Source organism: Mastigoproctus giganteus, chromosome 10 (assembly GCF_048544385.1).
Source record: "Mastigoproctus giganteus isolate SK-2022 chromosome 10, ASM4854438v1, whole genome shotgun sequence".
NCBI classification, from domain to species: Eukaryota; Metazoa; Arthropoda; class Arachnida; order Uropygi; family Thelyphonidae; genus Mastigoproctus; species Mastigoproctus giganteus.
This window is the reverse complement of record NC_143584.1, coordinates 173,955,221-173,975,464: the sequence shown is the minus strand read 5'-3', so window position 1 is coordinate 173,975,464 and position 20,244 is coordinate 173,955,221. Positions and strand designations below refer to the sequence as shown.

Genomic DNA, 20,244 nt, shown 5'->3' with positions numbered 1-20,244 from the left:
TTATGGAAATTCGACTTTATATAAGTTTTTTCCAGCCGGTGCAAACTTAAAAAAATCGTGGAAACATATTTTGCATCCCGTAGGAATAAATGGAGGTATTGTGAAAATACCTTAATGTGAACCCAATAACACATTGTTTTTTTTTTTTTGTTTTTTTAAATTCATTCAAATCCTTGGAAATTGAAAATTCTGTTATATTACTAAGCTATTTACCTCTCTAAAAGGTCATATTTATAATGGAAATTGCACTATTCGTTATCATATGTTCCAGGTATAAGAATCAATTTTGAACGCCTTCGTAATATTTTTCTAAAGCACGTTTCTGGAGGTCACGACCATAAAACAATAAAAACAATTTGCACTTTCCGGTTTATTGGGTTTTTCTGTTAATGCATCTAATTATAAATAGGTAGTAAACTTGATCTTATTGCATTTGCGATAATACCAATAACTGTAATTGTGTGGGTTTTTATGCTATTATGGTGAAGTGTGTCTCCCTTCACAAATCTTCAATCATATAAAAAACAAATTTTCAGAAAATTCTCTTCATTCCTATTTACATATTATAATGATGAAGGGAAAGCAACCAACAAAAAGTGCAAGTGGTGGTGGTAGAAGCAGGAAACAAAACAAAACTGATTTAGAAATGAAGATAAAAATGATTAAGAGGTAAGAAGCAGGACAAATTTTATCATCTATTGCAAGGGAATTAGGTCTCGCTGCCTCAACAGTGAATACTATTTTAAAGGACAGTATGCTATACACGAACTGTCAAAGGATCAACACACTTAAGATCAACAGTGATCATAAAACAGCATTCAGGTGCTATATCGAAGATGGAACAGCTGTTAATAATATAGATGGAAAATCAGATTCAGAAGCGAGTGCCCCTGAGTCTAATGACCATTCAAGCAAAAGCAACAAGTATTTATGAAAATATTAAGGATAAGTATGGTGAACCTCAACCCAAGTTCATGGAAAGCAACGGGTGGTTTAATAGGTTCAAGCATTGTGCTGGTTTCCACAAAGTTAAAGTATGCAGTGAAGTTGCCAGTGCCTATTCTGCAGCTGCAGAGAAATTTTGTGATGTGTTGGAAAAAATTATTGATGAGGGCGGCTATTCAACGCAGCAAATTTTTAACTTTGAAGAGACTGCTCTGTATTGGAAAAAAATGCTGGATCGAACATACATTGCCAAAGAGGAAAATAAAATGCCAGGTTTCAAGGCGTCAAAAGATAGGGCCACGCTTTTGCTTGGGGCTAATGCAGCGGGAGATTACAGATTAAAACCACTGCTTGTGTACCATTCTGGAAATCCTCGTGCATTTAAGGGCATCAATAAATGCCATCCTACCCATGCATTTCCAATCGAACCAGAGAGCATGGATAATAATATCTCTCTTTGAGGATTGGTTTAAATGCTGCTTCATTCCCAAGATTGAAAAATATTGTAAAGACAGCAATGTTCCTTTCAAGATTTTACTTCTGTCAGAAAATGCTCCTGGACATCCTACGCATCTAGATGATTTTGATTCGAACGTCAGTCATATTTCTACCACCAAAAGTGACTTCGCTCATTCAACCTATGGATCAGGGTGTTATTTCGAATTTAAAAGCATACTATTTACGCATAACATTTGCTCAGGATTTGTCTGCAGTAGACGATGATAAAAATTTTATGTTAAGAGACTTTTGGAAACCTTACAATATTTACCAAGGCATCTTAAACATTAATAAGGCCTGGGCGGAAATTACTAAAAGTTGTTTAAATGGCGCATGGAAGAAAATATGCTCACAGCACGTAAAAGGCTTTGAAGGATTTGAAAAAGATGAATCATACAAGAGGTTAAAGATAAGATTGTAAAGGTTGCAGAGCTACTTCAGTTGGAGGTTGATGCCAAAGATGAGGAGTTAATAGAGGAAGAAGAGAAGGAATTATATAATGAAGAACTTATTGATTTGCAGGCAGCGATAGTGAAAGAAGAAAATGCTGACGAAGATCAAGATGAACCAAATGAGGAGCCGAGATGCTTCATCACCAGAGAGATGGCAATGGCGAGGTTTGAGAAGATGGATCCTGACAGCGAACGAATCTTAAAAGTTAACAGAGGGGTGAATGATATGCTTGCTACAAAGAAATCTATGATGAAAAGAAAAAGCCAATGTCCAGTCTTCCATCAATATGTTCTTTTGTAAGGATGAGCGGTCGATCCCTTCTAAATATCTACAGCCCTCAACCTCCGCAGCGGTGTACTTATCAGCTGAAGACGTCGATTCTGGCAACAATGCTCGAGAGGTAAAACTGACATTATGCCTGTCTCCTCTCTTTTTTTGTAATTTTATAATTTTGAAATTTTTTTAAATTGCAAGCTTTTGTTAAGTTTTCCTGCGCATGAGAAAAAAAAACTGAATAAATACAATAAATAATTCTATTTACATGTTCGTCGAACATTTATTTTTTTTGATTCAATCAATTCAGTGAGCACAGTTGCGAGTGCTGCACAAGCATGGAGGAAATTCTGACTTACATAGTATTCCATGGAACGCAACCCTTACATAAGTCGGGGAGTTCCTGTAACGGCAAAAATACTGTCAATCTGAAGAGCTGTGAACTGTTTCTGAATTTATGAATCACATATGAAAAGAATGAATGTTTATTCTGGAAAAAAACAGTTGAGAGAAAACAGTACCCATTGAAAATAAATTAAACCACAGGTAACTACACATTTCTAACATAAAATAATTGGGAAAATTAACCTAAAACATTTCAGAAAAACTAGACAGTATGCAAAGGCACAGATCATAGAAAACATGGAGACAATACAATAAAACCAAACTAAAAGTATATATAACATTACATGCTTGGTAGACATTGTACTCTGAACTAAAGATGTATAGAACCATATAGCTAAATTCAGTGGGATGTGATATAAAAAATACATATCAGAAAGTTCACTGAAATTTGAAAGGAAAATTTTCTACAAAATTCACATGATTTCCAGAAATTATCTCAAAATATTAGAAATGCTGGCAGGTATGCTTTCAAGCAAGCACTTTATTGGGTGATTTTCTTTCTGCTGAAAATAGAAACTTTCCTGCCATGCCAAGTATTTGTTGATAAATGGCAATAGTATTAAATTTTAGAAGCCATATAATTATCTTCTAAGAGAAAGTTATACATCATTAATAGGAAGGTTATTATATCATTAATCCAAATTCAAAAATCTGTTCTATTAAGGATGTTCTTATTACTGTTTGTTGATATGCTTATTACACAAAATATAACTTTCAGAGCAATAAATTGTTGCCGTAACAGGTGACTAATGCTACTAGGAATATGAAAGGCTGCTTATTACTAAACAAGTGCACCCAGTGCCAATCTTGGTGGTTGCATCATTCTTAAAATTAATCATTTACAGAATTATTCACACTTTGAATAGTGTTATTATTTCTCACAATTAATTCTTCTACAGAATTTGAAATATTTGTGTGTGCACCTAACATAGCTCTGAAACATTCAACTTCCTTGCACAACTTTTCCTGCTTTAGATTTGCTTTAAGCCATTACAAAACACTAACAAGTATATTTACAATTGTACTTGAATCTACACTACCTTGTCACTTTATTAGAACCATGAGCTAATAGCATGTTGAACTGCCACTGTCCTGAATCACTGCTCTGACATGACTTGGCACAGAGTCAACAAAGTGTTGAAAAGTGACACAAGGAATACTACACCATTCATGTAACAAAACTGTCCTCAATTCCTGGAATGATATGGGCAGAGGATTGCAATGACAAATATGTTTTTCCAGTTCATCCCACAAACTCAATGCACTGAGCTGTGAGGACTGAGCTGGTGTAGGGCAGCTGTTTGTAATCTTATTCCTGTTCTGCAAACCACCCTTTCATACAGTATCACGATGGATGGCTGTACTGTAATCTTGAAAGTGCCCCTGTCCATGGAATGAGTAAGCAACATTGCTAGATATACCTAATTTTGCAACAATGTTGTTATTTGGTTTTTAGGAGCATTAGCAACTAAGGCCATATTGCTCTGAGAATATGCAGTGGTCATTTCATGACCTTTCCGCATCGTCCGTATTTGGTGGTGACGGGCTCGAACCCCGGTCTAATCAAGAAGCGTGTGCTATGCACTGCTGCTCCTTCCCACCTGGCTACGGAGGCGCCCCAATTTTGCAACAATGTTCAGATATGCTCTGGCATTCACAGTACCATGCAACCAGATCAGGTGATCAAGAGTAAGCAACAAAAACATGCCCCATACCATTATACCTCCTCCAGAAGCCTGTACTGTTGATACCCACCAAGATAGTTTTCAGTGTCCCATGTGTTTTTTTTTCCATATGTACATCTTCCATTAGCGCTGAAAAGCATAAATTGGGACTAAGTGAACTATATAACTTGCCTCTAGTTCTATATCGAACTTTTGCATTTGTGTTACCAGTGCAGCTGAATCTTCCATTTATTGTCTGCGGTCAGTGGCTTTCATGAAGATCTTTTATCCCTGTAGTCTGTTCTTTTTAGGGTTATTTGCATGGCAGAGGTACTGATGCATTGTGATGTTCCTACATTAAATGCTGAGGTTAATTGTTTCATCATTTGGTGAAGATTATAATTGATAATCCACTCCAGGTGTCAAGCAGCTTACTGTGTCACCTTCCATTTTTGGTTTTAGATGTGTCTGTTCATGGCTGTTTTCTGGCATTTTCACATTCATTAAAGGCAAGAATGATGCGAGTCTTTGGATGCTTGACAAGGGGAGCCATTTTCCCTGCTGTGGCACTTAATAACTGCTTCTACTGGAATGAGCAGCAGCCTGAAAAACGAGGTACTGGGGACTGAACAGCTTCTCTAATGTCAAGTCACTGTATGTATTCAAGGTGATTATAAGGAAACAATTCAAAACCTGACATTCACTGTAACATCCTACATAGAAAAGACTAATGCTACCACCTTCTGCTACTACTACTATTTAATAAAATGAAAACAAATGAACAGTTTTAATGTTACAATGCTATGATAAATATTTTTTTTTGATTGCCCTTTATTTTCTACACTTGTAGCACAATAACATTTAAGATTATCCAAAATCAGACAAGTCAAAAGGATCTTAAAAATATAATTAGTTTCATAGGACACCACAAATCTAAGCTTAACTAGAAAACACATCCACTACATTAAAAAAAAAAATTATATATATATATATATAATTATAATTATATTAGTGATAAAAAAGGAAAGAAAGAAAGTTAAAAAGACAATAACTAATATTTATGGGTCAATGCAGTTGCAAGCAATCATGCAATACAGCCATAAATGTCTATAGAATATTATTAGAAAAAGTAAATCAATCCAATAATAATACCATCAGGGACCTAAGAAAACGCAAAAAAAAAAAAAAATATATATATATATATATATATTATTATCGCTTTTTACCGACAATCTAGATGACTTCAACTGGGGCCAACCACCCAGAATGAAGGCAAAAAACAACAAGAGGTTCTCTGTTTCTGTGATGATCAATATATGCTAAGTAATTTAAATCTAAACCAAATATAAACCAGTATAGGTCAAATGTAAATCGAATATAAATAAATTGAATGATGATAAAAGTTAAGAAAAATTTTGAAATATTAGAATCAAAGGTAAGAAATATAAGTAAAATATAAATGTAAGCATATATTAATCATCGTTGACCCGACAGAGAACGTAATTTAATGATTAAAATAAGATTAAATATGTAATACATTCTACATTTGACCGTATCTAGTACATAATGTAATAGTCGTCAAAATAATGTGGTGCCCCCCTATGTGATGGATACGCTAAAAATAAATAAATAATTAAATTAACGCAAAGAGAAACATGCAGATAGTAAGAAGAAAAACTAAAGGAGTAGGAATAATAGAACCTGAACTCCACAAAGGCGAAAAATAGTGGTATAGATAAGAAATAGTTTCTCCTACGTCCTCGGATTGCCCTAATAATTTCGGAGAAATAAAAATAAAGAGTGTAGGTCAGTTTAAAGACATTACAAGATATAAGTTGTGGCTCGGGTATGCCCGGGATCGCACACCCATTCCCATAGTAGGACCCTGAGCTGAATTTGCATGTTATCTCAGCATGAATTTAAGTAAATTTAAATGAATTTAACTATAAGTATTAAAAAAAAAAAAAAAAAAAAAAGATTTTTTTTTTTGTGGAGTTCAGGTTCTATTATTCCTACTCCTTTAGTTTTTCTTCTTACTATCTGCATGTTTCTCTTTGCGTTAATTTAATTATTTATTTATTTTTAGCGTATCCATCACATAGGGGGCACCACATTATTTTGACGACTATTACATTATGTCCTAGATACGGTCAAATGTAGAATGTATTACATATTTAATCTTATTTTAATCATTAAATTACGTTCTCTGTCGGGTCAACGATGATTAATATAAGCTTACATTTATATTTTACTTATATTTCTTACCTTTGATTCTAATATTTCAAAATTTTTCTTAACTTTTATCATCATTCGATTTATTTATATTCGATTTACATTTGACCTATACTGGTTTATATTTGGTTTAGATTTAAATTACTTAGTATATATTGATCATCACAGAAACAGAGAACCTCTTGTCGTTTTTTGCCTTCATTCTGGGTGGTTGGCCCCAGTTGAAGTCATCTAGATTGTCGGTAAAAAGCGATAATAATATATATATATTTTTTTTTTTTGCGTTTTCTTAGGTCCCTGATGGTATTATTATTGGATTGATTTACTTTTTCTAATAATATTCTATATATATATATATATATATATATATATATACAGGGTGATTCACTACCAGTGCGACAAACTTGCAGGAGGTGTAGGGGGCACAAAGACGAATCGGAATCACATAGCATTGCAGGGTCCGAAATGCCTTCGTCATGCGGTAGAGGACGTTGAACGGGAGGTCGCGTGAACAGTGATCCTGCTGGAAGTCAGCATTTGCGAACCGTTTCTGTTGAAGAAACCAAGTAGCAAAAGTCCTCCGGAGTGGATAATCCACAGGCTCCAATGATTGGACGCGTTGCAGATGGTATGAACTCATTTGGTTTGTTGACAGTATCCTCCATATAGTGGACTGGGAAATACCCAATCATTGGCCTATTGCTCGAGTACTCGTACTCGGATTGCCTTCTGCAAGAAGTAGGACATTCTCCTCATTGTCTGGCATCCTCGTCGTTCGCTCTCGATTCATTGTACCTCTTGTGAAACAACCAGTCTCACGTAACCTTCTGTGCACACGTGCGAAAATCGTATGATAAGGTGCACGCCTGTGCGGGAAACATTCCTGGTACAAGTGCAGAGCGGTGCGCCCGTTACAGTCCGCAGCTCCATATCCGATGTGCATGTCAGCCAGTTCAACATTTGAATACTCGTCCATCCTACTGCCTCGGGAACCGGTTCGCAAATGCTGACTTCCAGCGGGATCGCTGTTCACGTGACCTCCCGTTCAACTTCCTCTACTGTATGACGAAGGCATTTCGGACCCTGCAATGCTATGTGATTCCGATTCGTTTTTGCGCCCCCTACACCTCCTGCAAGTTTGTCGCACTGGTAGTGAATCACCCTGTATATATATATATATATATATATATATATATATATACACATATTTTTTTTAGAAAGCAACAAATATGTTTCCAACTCAATCAGCATGATTTCTACTTCACAATTCATATAACAAATTTTCTGATAAGTGGTGCAAAATAAATATATAGCACAGAAGAAGAATTTATATAAGCTATATATGAAATGCTTGCTGTGTACATTCTTGGTCAGAATAAAGTGCATAGTTAAATAGAGTGAGTGTGCTTTCTTTCACTATGTTAAACTATAGTGAGTTTGTATGCTTTCTGTTTAAATTTAGCCAGTTCAAACTCTGTACATGCAAATATAATCATGTATACGATAAAAGATTTGTTATCCAGCATGCATGGGGATTAGGATGTTCTGGTTATCTCAGAAGCGAACCACATTAACCTAAGGGGAAAAAAACCAATAGATAACAATAGTAAATCTAAAATGATATGGATATGTTCCAATACAAACCATACTGTAACCAACAAAAAGTATATAAGATAATTGAAAAAGTAAAGTTTAATCTCTTTACTGAAGAGCACTGCAAAACCAATTCAAACTAAACATCTCCTCATTCTCTTGATCAATACTAACATCAATGCTTTTTTTTTTTTTTTTCCCAATGTAATTTTTTTCGGATGGCTTAAATTTCAGGAGATAAAATGTAACTATAACACTCAATTTTCATAATCCAACTGAAATGATCAAATTACAATGATGAACTAACTTTTTATATGGCAACTGCCAGTAAATGGAAAGCAATTTTTTTAGTTTTGTATTTTTTAACTTCCTTTAATTTTACAAGTAACATTAAAATAGGATGGAAAAAAATAGGAAAAAAATACTAATTATACATTATACAGAGCGCACCTTTCTTTGTATTCTTTTTTTTTTTTTTTTTTTTTTTATGTGAACCCCAAACATGAGAGGTATTAGAACATATAGTACTTAGTACCATGCTTAGGTTGGAGGTTGAGAAGACGAAAGACGATATTTGTTGACATTGAACTTGAACTTCTGTAGATTGTAATTTTCAGGAAATACGTATGAAGGAAGGTTGTTCCAGAAAACAGCAGTTGAATGAATAAATGAGGAAGATGAAAAGTTGGTTCTGTGGGTTTGAAGTTGGACAGTAAATGGATGTTGGCTGGTGGCGGTAAGTGTTCGGACTGTTTTGAAAGAGAGAGCGGGAATTATAGAAGCCAATTCAGAAGAACAGTGCCCATGGAAGTATCTGTAGAAGAGGCATGCAGCAGAAACAGTGCGTCTATGAGAAAGTGAGTGGAGAGACTCTGTTAGAGATGAATCATTAATTAACCTAACTGCCCTCTTCTGAATGGAATCAAGAAGCCTGAGAGGAGTTTTGGGGGCACCACCCAGGATGTGGGAACAATATTTCATGGCAGGGCGGATTTCCGATTTATACAGAGTGAGCAGCTGTTTGGAAGAAAAGTAACGGCAAGAGCAAAAGAGAAAACCAAGTTTTTTAGATGCAGAGGAAGCAATATTTGTAATGTGCTTGTGCCAAGAGAGATTAGAAGTTAGTAATCCCCAAAAGAGATATATCATTTTGCCTAGAAATTGGAGTGTCACTAAAGATAAGCATAGGAGCAGAAGAATCCTTTTTGCGAGATATAAGACAAGACTGAGTTTTAGAAGGGTTGAAATCAACTAAGTTGTCTTTGCCCCACTGGAAAATTACCTGAAGATTGGCATTTAAGGAATTGGTAGCAGATTTTCGAGAAGTTGAAGCTGATTGAGCAGGACAAGGTTTCTCAAAATGGAAAGTTTAATGCAATGTGCTATCATCAGCAAAACTATGGATAGGATTTCCAGTCAATGGAAGAAGGTCATTGATATACAAGAGGAAAAGAGTGGGGGGAAAGAACTGAACCTTGGGGGACACTGGCATTAGTGGAGAAGTTAGAAGATAGAGAGCCATCTACCATCACCCTCAGTGAGCGATCAGAGAGAAAACTGGATAACCAATTACTAAAAACAGTTGGCAAACCATAAAATGGAAGCTTGTTTAGAAGACCTTTATGCCAAACACGATCAAAAGCCTTTGAGATGTCAAGAGCAACTACTTGTGTTTCACCGAACCTTTCCATTGAATTAGTCCATAACTGGGTAACATAAGCCAGAATATCACAGTGGATGGACACTGATGGAATCCATACTGGTGATCGTTGATCAGACGGAAGGTTTCTAGGTAGTTTAAGAGTTGGCGGTTAATTGATTTCTCCATTACTTTAGAAAGAGTAGAAGTAATTGCAATGGGAAGATAACTGGATGGGAGGGATTGGTCACCCTTTTTAGGAACTGGCTGGATATGAGCAAATTTCCAAGCAGGAGGAAAAACACCTTTGGAATAAGAAAGTGAAAAAAGGTGGCAAAGAATAGGAGTAAGTTCAGGAGCACAGGTTTTGAGAACAAGTGGAGAAATACCATCAGGACCTGGAGCTTTCTTAGCATCAAGATTCATCAAAATCCTTCTGATATCCTTTTGACGGAAGACCACAGGACGCATTGAATGGAGCGAGTTGGGAATGGTGGGAGGTGTTTTACCAAGATCATTAATACATGAGCTGGAAGAAAAATGGGATGCTAGCAGATCAGCTTTATCCTTGGCTGAAGTGACAACAGAACCATCTGGTTTGGACAGAGGTAGGAGCAGAGATGGGCAAAAGTTGTGGCCAATAGCTTTGGAAAGAGACCAGATTGCTCAGCTACCATTAGGGCAAGAAGCAAGTTTTCTACTCTTAGCCTGTTCAAACTCTAGTTTGGACTGATTAATAACTGCTTTACAATTGTTGTTGCAAGCTTTGGTGTAGGCAGAAAATGAAACTGAAGAATTAGAAACAAGCCAATTACGATATGCAATATTCTTCTCTTGGACATCCTTAGCACATTTATTGGAAAACCAAGGTTTATATAAAGGACGAGATTTTAAAGTGGAGTGTGGGATAAAGGATTCTATTCCTGCAAGAATAATTTCACTGACACGATCTGAGCAAATGTTGACATCAGACGTTTTGAAACAGTAATCCGACCAAGGAAAAGAAGAAAAGAAGTCTCGTAGGTCATCCCATTTTGCATTCATGTAATGCCAAACAACACGAGGTTATAAGAAAGTAATAAATAAAAAGAAATAAAAATATGTTATTATATATTTACTTGATGTTCTTTAATTTAAGGCCAAAAGGGAATCTGGAGCCCAATGAGTTACATTTTTTATAATGTGAACCACAAAGAAAATTACTTTAACTAGTGGCCCTTACTATCGCTGCTCTGGAATATAAACATGCTAGTTACCAGAGCTTTCCAGTTATTTAAGTGATGAATAACAAAGCTTTTGCTATACTGAAAAAAAAAAAAAAAAAAAAAAAAGAGTGCATACAATACAGATTTATGGAGGTAAACACAATTCAGTTATTTAATTTGGTATGATAAATTGGAAACTAAAACCCGTGACAACTGATTATTAATGTGGCCTGTCATTACATATTCCAAACTAGCATACTTATTATTACAAAAATGAAAATTAAGTTCCAGATTAAATATTATACAAAGAAAAAGTAAGAAAATTCATTAAAGCTTACTATAAGAGTTCCCATGTGATATATAACTGTACTTGAACCTATCATCTGTTATGGAGATGTTTTTCTGTTCAAGAAATTTTTCAATATGTTGGAGAGCTCTATGGTCTTTTCCATTTATATTACTGGACACTTGAACTAATTTCTCCTAAATTATAATATAACAAATACAAAAATCAGCTTTAGAAATATGCATAAAGCACAACTTTATATAATGCTCAGCCAAAATACTAAAACATAAAAGCATACACCATTTGCAATGACATGGAGCATAAGAAATACAGTACATCAAAATAACAAAACTCAATTTCAGTTATACCACAGGATGACTCTCATCCGCTGAAAAAAAATTAGAAATACTGTTCAAACAAGATACAATTTCAGTAAATCCCAAATAAAAAAATAAATAATTTTGATTCTGTTACAACTTATGCTAAAACATTAAAAGAACAGGCTGATCCTCAATTTACTGAAATAATGGCAAAAATGGTTATTGTTTTGCTGAATTTCCTTTGGCTGCCTCAGCTATATATAATTTAAGAATACAAAAACACAGAAGTCATGTACACAGAGGACAATACAATAACAAATAAGAGATCACCAATGTCTTCATTTGAATAATCAGTTTGAATTATGGAAATTTATTTTTCATTAATTTAATTTTTATGATAATTTATATTTGCTGCACTTATTTTTGGCAAATTATTAATACCTGCATTATAAAAGTGCACAGTTCTATGATAGTTGTAAAATAGTTATTATTTATCATCTGTATATTATTAATACACAAATGATAAATAGTAATTATTATAACTTATTTATTATTAGTGGAGGCATATATCTGTAGACACAATATTTAGGTATTTAGGTTTGTATCAGCCTTAGCTAATGAGCTAAGCCTGTCACTCGGAAGTCTAAAATGCTGATGGAGCTCATATTTAGGTCTCACTTATGAGCCAAGACTAGCAAATTTGAGCAAAGTCTGGTTGCTCTGCAATAGCTAAATCTTCCACCTGCACTCACTTTCACATTGGGACTTAGTAACACCAGGTATAACCCCTATGTGTCAGATTAAAAAATACTACGAATGCCTAGTATACTCGAGGTATACACATCCCACACACAGAACAGTGGGGTGTGTGTACCCCAGTGTTCTGTTGTATACAGCACCCTCCTGTGTGTATAAGGGAGGGCGCTGACTCTCTTTAAAAATTACAGCTGTGAAATACAGGCTCCAAAAAAGCAATAAGTGTTTGCCTTTTTATTTACCTAATTGTTATTTTATATTGTACTTTATATGTAGTCTTACAGTTATTGTTACGCTGGTTATTTTTATTTTTAATTTAGATAAAGAGTTTTTGTAGATTACTACTTAATATACGTAAAACTGTTATTTTGTTCGAATCTTGCAGCCATTGTTTTTGTACAGAGTAGTAGGGAATTCAAATTTTTAATTGTGGTAACTAGGCAGCTCTAACGTATAATTATATAACGTAATATGCATCACTGCATTTAGGATTCTATTAGATAGCATAGTATTGACAATTAATTAATTAAATTTATTGATCTTATTAATTTAAAATATCATGCCCCAGACTAGAGCAGCAAAGCAATGGGCACAAAGTGGCAGGAGTGCTGTGACTCGGGGAAGAACTGAGGGGGGCAATTCTCCAACACATCACAGCCTAAAAAAACGTGCAACCTGTGAAATGTTTGCCGAACTCTCTGGAACAGAACATGATCTAGCCAAGGAGGATGTCTTTGTGTGTGCCAGGTGCAAAGAGTGTATAGAAATTAGGCATCAACTCAGCGTTCTACTGGGCGTCTATGAGAGCTTGAGGTGTAGGGTAGATGCTCTCAAAGAAATTAATATGAGGGGCACGTCAAGCTCTCAGCTGCCCAACTCAACGACAGAACTCACTCCTGGCATCAGACAACACAGCGGCAATCTCCAAGGCAGAATGCGCTGGTCCCAAAGGAACTAGTTATTGTTGGTGACTCTATTGTCAGGGAAACAGGGAATATATTGTGTAAAAAGGATAGATGGAACAGGATCAGGGTATGTCTGCCAGGGGCAAAAGTAAAGCATATATCATCTTTTACGAGCACAGAAGGTGATATTATTGTACACGTTGGCACCAATGACATTAAGAATAGGAGATCTGCAGATTTACTTAACAAGTTCAGGTCAATGCTGCAAAAAAGTCGTGAATTAGGGTTAAATTTGAAAGTGTCTGCAAATCTGCCCATACACGATAGGAGGTAGTATATGAGGAGAGCCTTGTCAATCAATTCGGCCCTGGAGGGAATGTGCAAGGCTCAAGGGGTAGAATTTTTTTCAGCGTGGTCTGTGCTTGTTAACAGGAGAGACTGCTTCTACAGAGAGGGGATACACTTAAATAGAAAGGGTGCAAGAATATTTGCTGATGCTATCGAGGCAGTGTTAGGTGGGTCGGAAAACTGCTAGTTTGGGGGGATTCACAGACTAAAAGGTTAAAAGTAGCCACAGGCAGAGGTGAAGGTGATTCTTGCACAACTTCTATTGGAATAAATAGTGACCTGAAGCGAGGGGTGCTGGGGGTTTCAGGGACTGATGGCAGTCATCGTGAAACAGATGGGTATATGGGATCTGTTAGGGTAACTAATAATAAGGACAGGTACATATACACTTGCATGTATACCAATGCTAGAAGTATAGTAAATAAATTTGAAGAATTTGAAGTGTTGGTCAAGATATCAAAGGCGAATATTGTTAAGATAGCAGAGACGTGGTGTCACACAGATATAAGGAATGCAGAACTGGAATTTGGTAAGTACAATGTGTACAGAAAGGATAGACAGGATAGGAAGGGAAGAGGTGTTATGCTGTTAATTAAAGAAAAACATAAAATCAAAAGAAGTGCATCCAGTTGATATAGATGAACAGTGCACTGTTGAGTCAGTTTGATGTGACATAAGCAATGCGAAAGCAAAAATAAGAGTAGGAGTGTGTTATTGGCCTAATGACTCGAATGAGTACAATGGGTGGGCTAGTAAATCAGAATGTGTTATTATGGAGGATTTTAACTTCCCAGATATTGACTGGAACTTGTGGGTTGGTCACTCACACACTAAGACTTTTGGGGATTTATTGGATGATTGTTTTCTGCAGCAGCATGTTCGAGAGGCAACCAGAGAGGGTAATACTCTTGATCTGGTTATCAGCAGTGATCATTCGTGTATTAAGAATTTGCAGATAAAGGAACTACTAGGTGGCAGTGATCACAGTGTACTGATGTGGGATTTACTTAAAGATATAATTACCATCAGGGGTAAAGGAAAGGGTTTTTGCTTCCGTAAAGGTGAGTACAGTGGTCTCCGACAATTTTTAAATTCTGTACAGTGGGATAAACTGATGATGTTACCAACAGTAAATTCTAAATGGGAAGCATTCAAGGAATTAATCGTGGATGCTACTAAAAGTTTCATACCTATTAAGAAATAGTGTTCAAGGTTTAGGCCTAAATGGTTATCAAATGAACTAATGAGACTCGTGACAGAGAAGAAAAATGCATGGGATGCATATAAATTATCAAGCAACTCAGAAGCCTATGGCAGATATAAGCTAGTCTGTAATCAGGTCACAAAGGAGGTTAGGCAGGTGAAGGCAGATTATGAGAAATCTTTGGCAAAAGATACTAAGAAAAACAGCAAGGATTTCTTTACTTATATAAACTCTAAAAGGAAGGGGATGAATCTGATTGGTCCACTTGATATCGATGGTTCGACTGTTGATGATCCTGCACAGATAGCAAACAAATGAATGAGTATTTTGCATCTACATTCACACATGAGGAGTTATTAAGGTTTGAAAATGGCAGAAGGTTATCAAATTGTAGCAGGGTGCTTAATGATTTTGTAATAACTGATAGCAAAGTGGAGGAGAAATTGTTGAAGTTAAACATAAGAAAGGCACACCTGGGGTGGATGAGATCTATTCAGTTATATTAAAGGAGGCGGCAAAGCAACTTAGCAAACTCTTAGCCATAATTATGAGAGCATCCTTGGACTCAGGGGAGGTCCCCACTGACTGGAAATGTGAAAATGTATCCCCAATTCACAAAGGGTGATCGAAGGGTGACACAAGTAATTACAGATCAGTTAGTTTAACTTCTGTTCCGGGTAAAATAATGGAGTCACTGGTTAAAGATACATTGTAGGATCATCTAGACAAGACTGCAGCAATAATTCAGACACAGCATGGGTTTGTTACGGGAAAGTCTTGTCTGACAAATTTTATAGGATATTATGATGTGGTTACAAAGGAACTGGATGCAAAAAATAATTTTGATATCATATATTTGGATTTCAGGAAAGCTTTTGACACTGTTGCGCATGGAAGACTATTGTACAAATTGGAGCAGAATGGTATTAAGGGTAAGTTGCTACAATGGATAAAAGGATGGTTGAGTGGGAGAAGACAGAGGGTGGTAATCAATGGTTGCTGCTCTTCTTGGACTAATGTTATTAGTGGAGTCCCACAGGGTTCGGTGTTAGGTGCAATGTTGTTTTGTATATTTATCAATGATATTGATGAAGGTATATTAGGCTTAATGTTGCAGTTTGCAGATGATACAAAGGTTGGCAGGGTTGTTAATGACAGTAATGGCAGTGTGCTACTGCAACAGGATCTAGATAATTTGGGCAGATGGGCTAAGAAGTGGCAACTGAAGTTTAACCTTGACAAATGCAAAGTACTGCATATGGGTAGAAGTAACCTGAGAAAAAAGTACCAACTGTGTGGTACTACACTTAAGGTGGTAGAAAATGAAAAAGATCTGGGAGTAATCGTGCAGTCAGATATGAAGTTTTCTGAGCAATGCAGACAGGCTGCCAGGGCAGGTCATGGGGTTTTGTCAATGATATATAGAAATTTTGCTAGCAGGGAAAAGGAGGTGACTATCCCTCTGTATAAGGCAATGGTCAGGCTACGCCTTGAGTACTGCGTACAGGTCTGGAGGCCTCATTTGAGGAAGGATGTCGATTTGCTTGAGCGTGTACAGAGAAGGGAAACAAGATTGGTGAGGGGAATGAAGGGATCCTCTTACCAAGAGAGGCTTAAGTTCTGCAAATTGCAGCAGCTGGAGACTAGGCACCTGCGTTGTGATCTGATTGAGGTGTATAAGGCCTTGAATGGATTGAGCACGCTGAATTCTGATGGGATCCTTCCACTTGTTCAGATTACGATCCTAAGGGGGCATAAATTGAAATTAAGAAAAGACAGATGTAGAATAGATGTGTGGAAATTTGCCTTTAGCCAGCGAGTGGTTAATTGTTGGAACAAACTTCCATCTGTCATTGTGGAAGTTGATAGGTTAAATATATTTAATGAGGAACTGGACAGGCATTTGTAGAGAATGGTGTGATTTTTTTTTTTTTTTTTGGCTGATGCTGCATAAACTCATACACTTGCTTTCTTGCATCACATGCCACTACTATTACTACTACAGTGGATCCCAACCTGTGGTCCATAGTCCTCTGAATTTATAATTTGTGGATTATCCATTCATTTTTCATTTTCTTTTTAATTGTTCTTACTTGATGAAATTCAGAGCTTTGACAGTAAAAAAAAAAGAAAAAAAAAAAAAAAGGAAAACGGTTAATTATTAGTTAATAAAAATGGTTTGAAGGAAAAACAGAATTTAAAAATTTTTTTTATCATGGATAGTCTTTAGTAGCCACTTCATCAGCTGGTGCAAAACTACAACTTTTCTTAACTGTTTGCCTGACTCGCCAGTATGAACAGGCATGTTGATCAAAATTTGATTTTTCCATATGCAGCACATGCACTGTGCATTCAATATCCTGGTTTTGTTTTGGACAGAAATATTCAATACTATTGTAGTGTTATGTGATTATCTAAAAAACAATGTCATTTCTGTTTATAATCATAATTTGGCTATAGATAGCTTTCATCAATCAATAATATCAACACATGCTTTAAATTCACATGAATTCATAAGTGAAAATTTCTTAGAAATAGCACTGGGGTGTTTGCTTTTGCCATTTTATTAAAATGACAAGAAATACATTTTAGTTTTTTTTTAGATTGTTCAAGTGGTTATTGTAGTTGCTTATATTTTACACTGATTTAGTAACAAAACCTGGCAGATAACAGCAATCAGAAATGGTAATTTCTCTTAGTAAATCTAGTTCTAGATCAACAGATATTTCTATTTTACAAGATATTACTTGTTCAGAAGATGAATATGACAATTTTAGTGCAACTAGATTAATTTTTACTATAAATCATATGGTAAATTTGATTTCAATCAGACTGTAAACAGTAGAGTTTCATACATACTTCACTTGTATTTTGAGCGTTAGGGTCATCTTGTTTCAAGGTAGCGAATGGAAATACAGGGTCATTCAAAACTTGCATGAGTCAAAATAACCATATTGGTGCCAACACCATACCTCCACATGTAAAACAATGGTTGTTAGGTTTCACCTACACAAGTTCATCCACACCAGACTGTTAAACTGATATGCATGCATAATATATGACATCCACATTAAACTGATATGCATGCATAATATATGACACATTTTATGCCTGAATGTCTGTTTACAGTTGAAAATACTTCTGTTCAAAACTGTATGTGAATGTCAAAGCTGAATTTTAAGAAAAATATTGATTCACCAGATAAATCAACAATTTTACAAATGGTAACCCATTTTCATGAAACAGGTAGCACCAGTAATAAAAAAAAAAAGAACTGGATGTCCAGCATTGTTAAAGTGCAGAAATCTTGCCTGTGATTTATAAAAATAAATAACAAGAGCTTCAACACTTGGATGACATTTGATATTTTTGCTCATGGTTTTCCCTCATGGGTAGCACAGCTAATATAATCACTGTCCTCCTCACACCAGGTGAAACAGATCCGAGTTTGAATGCTGTCAATGATGTGAGGAATTTTCATGGGTATTTTCCATATGGCTGAGTTAGTTGTCTCAGGGAAGGGTAGCATGGTTTTTTCTCCCTGAAACTTGGGTTTTTTTTTTATTCAGAAAACAGCAAATCAACCACAGAACACATGCAACTTACAGTCACATTACATATGACATAATATGGCCTAAGTTGCTGTGTGCCTAAAGCCCTGTATCATTAAAGGTCTGGATCACTGTCCATACCATCCTTCAGCTAATGTCTTTAAATTAAAAGATAACAAGATTACAGTTGCATTTCTGCCAAATAACATACTGTACTGATCCAGCCCATGGATCAAGGCATTATTCAAACCTTCGAAGCCTGATATTATGGTGAGCAACTTGCTGGTGATGTAAACTCCAAAATTCCCAAGTTTTAGAATTTCTGAAAATATTAACACCAAAGAAAGATACTGCATTGAATGTTGGATTAGCAAGGGATAAATAAACTGCAGGAAAAATTTACTGGAAAAGTTAGGATCACTGATTACACTTTTGAGTTAGAAGCATTTTCAGAACAACGAACAAAGGGTGCTTGTAATGTACTTGGTGGCAGTCTTGGAGCAAATGACCTGATGCTTGGAATGAAGTGGATGTGGAAGCTCCAGCTGCATGTCAACTGGTTAAGGAATAAATCTGTGAACAGTAGGAAGACAAATGACAAACATAAGGAGTAACAAGACATAGGGAGTAACTTAAAAGATAATGTGGATGATTCGTGTGAAGAAATTAACAAAATGCTGGAATATATTAATGAGGTGATGGCATAGTTAGAATGTCACATTGATAGTGAATACCTCTATTGGTTCATCTGACTGCTATTAAGAATTATGTACTGAAAAAAAAACATTACCATCAGTTCCAGCAAACTAAATTAGATTACTATTTCAGGAAGTATGAGTAAAATGCAAGTCCATAACGGCAATGTGCATTAGTAAAATGAGCTAATGCAAACAGAATGATATAACCTTTAATAATTCATGTTGTTTAGTATGTATACTTATAAAAATTTAAGTAAATTTTGGTTTTGTTTATAATGCACCTGGCTTATAACAGTAGTGTTCAAGTTATTCACCAACACCTGTGTTATACTGATGTTGCACTGTTTTTAATTTTTATTTTAAAGTACATTATTTAAAAAAAAAAAATACAGCAACAGTTCATTTGCCATTTAAAACGTTTAACCCATTTTGTCCACTGAACAGCAAAATACAGTAATAAAACTAAAAGAAAAAAAACATGTGCAAAATGACATTTGCTTATTAAAAATGCTTGCTTAATAGTACTTCTTTAAGTTACTGTGCATTTATTAGTGTTAAAGGAATGGAAAAAAAACTTGGTAAATTTCATTTTCGGCTATAATGCACCTGGCTTATAACAGCAGTGTTCAAGTTGTTCACCAATACCTGTGTTATACTGACGTTGCACTGTTTTTTATTTTTATTTTAAAGTACTTTATTTTTAAAAAAACTACAGTAATGGTACATTTGCCACTTAAAACATTTAACCCATTTTGTCCATTGAACAGCAAAATACAGTAATAAAACTAAAAGAAAAAAACGTGCAAAATTACATTTGCTTATTAAAAATGCTTGCTTAATGGTACTTATTTTAGTCACTGTGCTTTATTCGTGTTAAAGGAATGGAAAGAAACTTGGTAAATTTCATTTTTGGCTATAATGTTTTTCACTTATACCCACGTTAAAGTTTTCCCCCAAAACCCATGTTATATCTAAATTGCATTGTAACTATAATGATTATAATAATAACAATTATTATTAGAATAATAGTTGATTTCTTAATTTGACTGTAAAAGAATTAACAAATTTGAATTATGATATTTGGGTTGTGCAAATTTTTAACTGCCTTATAAAGGTATCCGCTGTCAGGGTACACTCTTATGCAACTTCCCCCCCCCCCAATAAAAGTACTGTAGATTTGGAATAAACAGGTGGCTAATTTATAACTAGCTGTTATTATTTCCCAACATATTAGTCATGTCAAGGCTAAATTGTAATACAATAAATATT

At 35.4% G+C, this 20,244-nt stretch overlaps 1 protein-coding gene across 2 annotated transcripts in view; it reads right to left on the bottom strand.

Annotated features, from left to right (window-relative positions):
- Nucleotides 1-20,244, bottom strand: part of LOC150079536 (alanine--tRNA ligase, cytoplasmic-like) — a 292,244-nt gene that overhangs the window by 157,400 nt on the left and 114,600 nt on the right. For both annotated transcript variants that reach the window (XM_090382564.1, XM_090382565.1), the window contains exon 11: nucleotides 11,246-11,390. In XM_090382564.1, coding sequence (XP_090238690.1) covers nucleotides 11,246-11,390 — 145 coding nt within the window. The remainder of the gene's footprint in view (nucleotides 1-11,245; nucleotides 11,391-20,244) is intronic.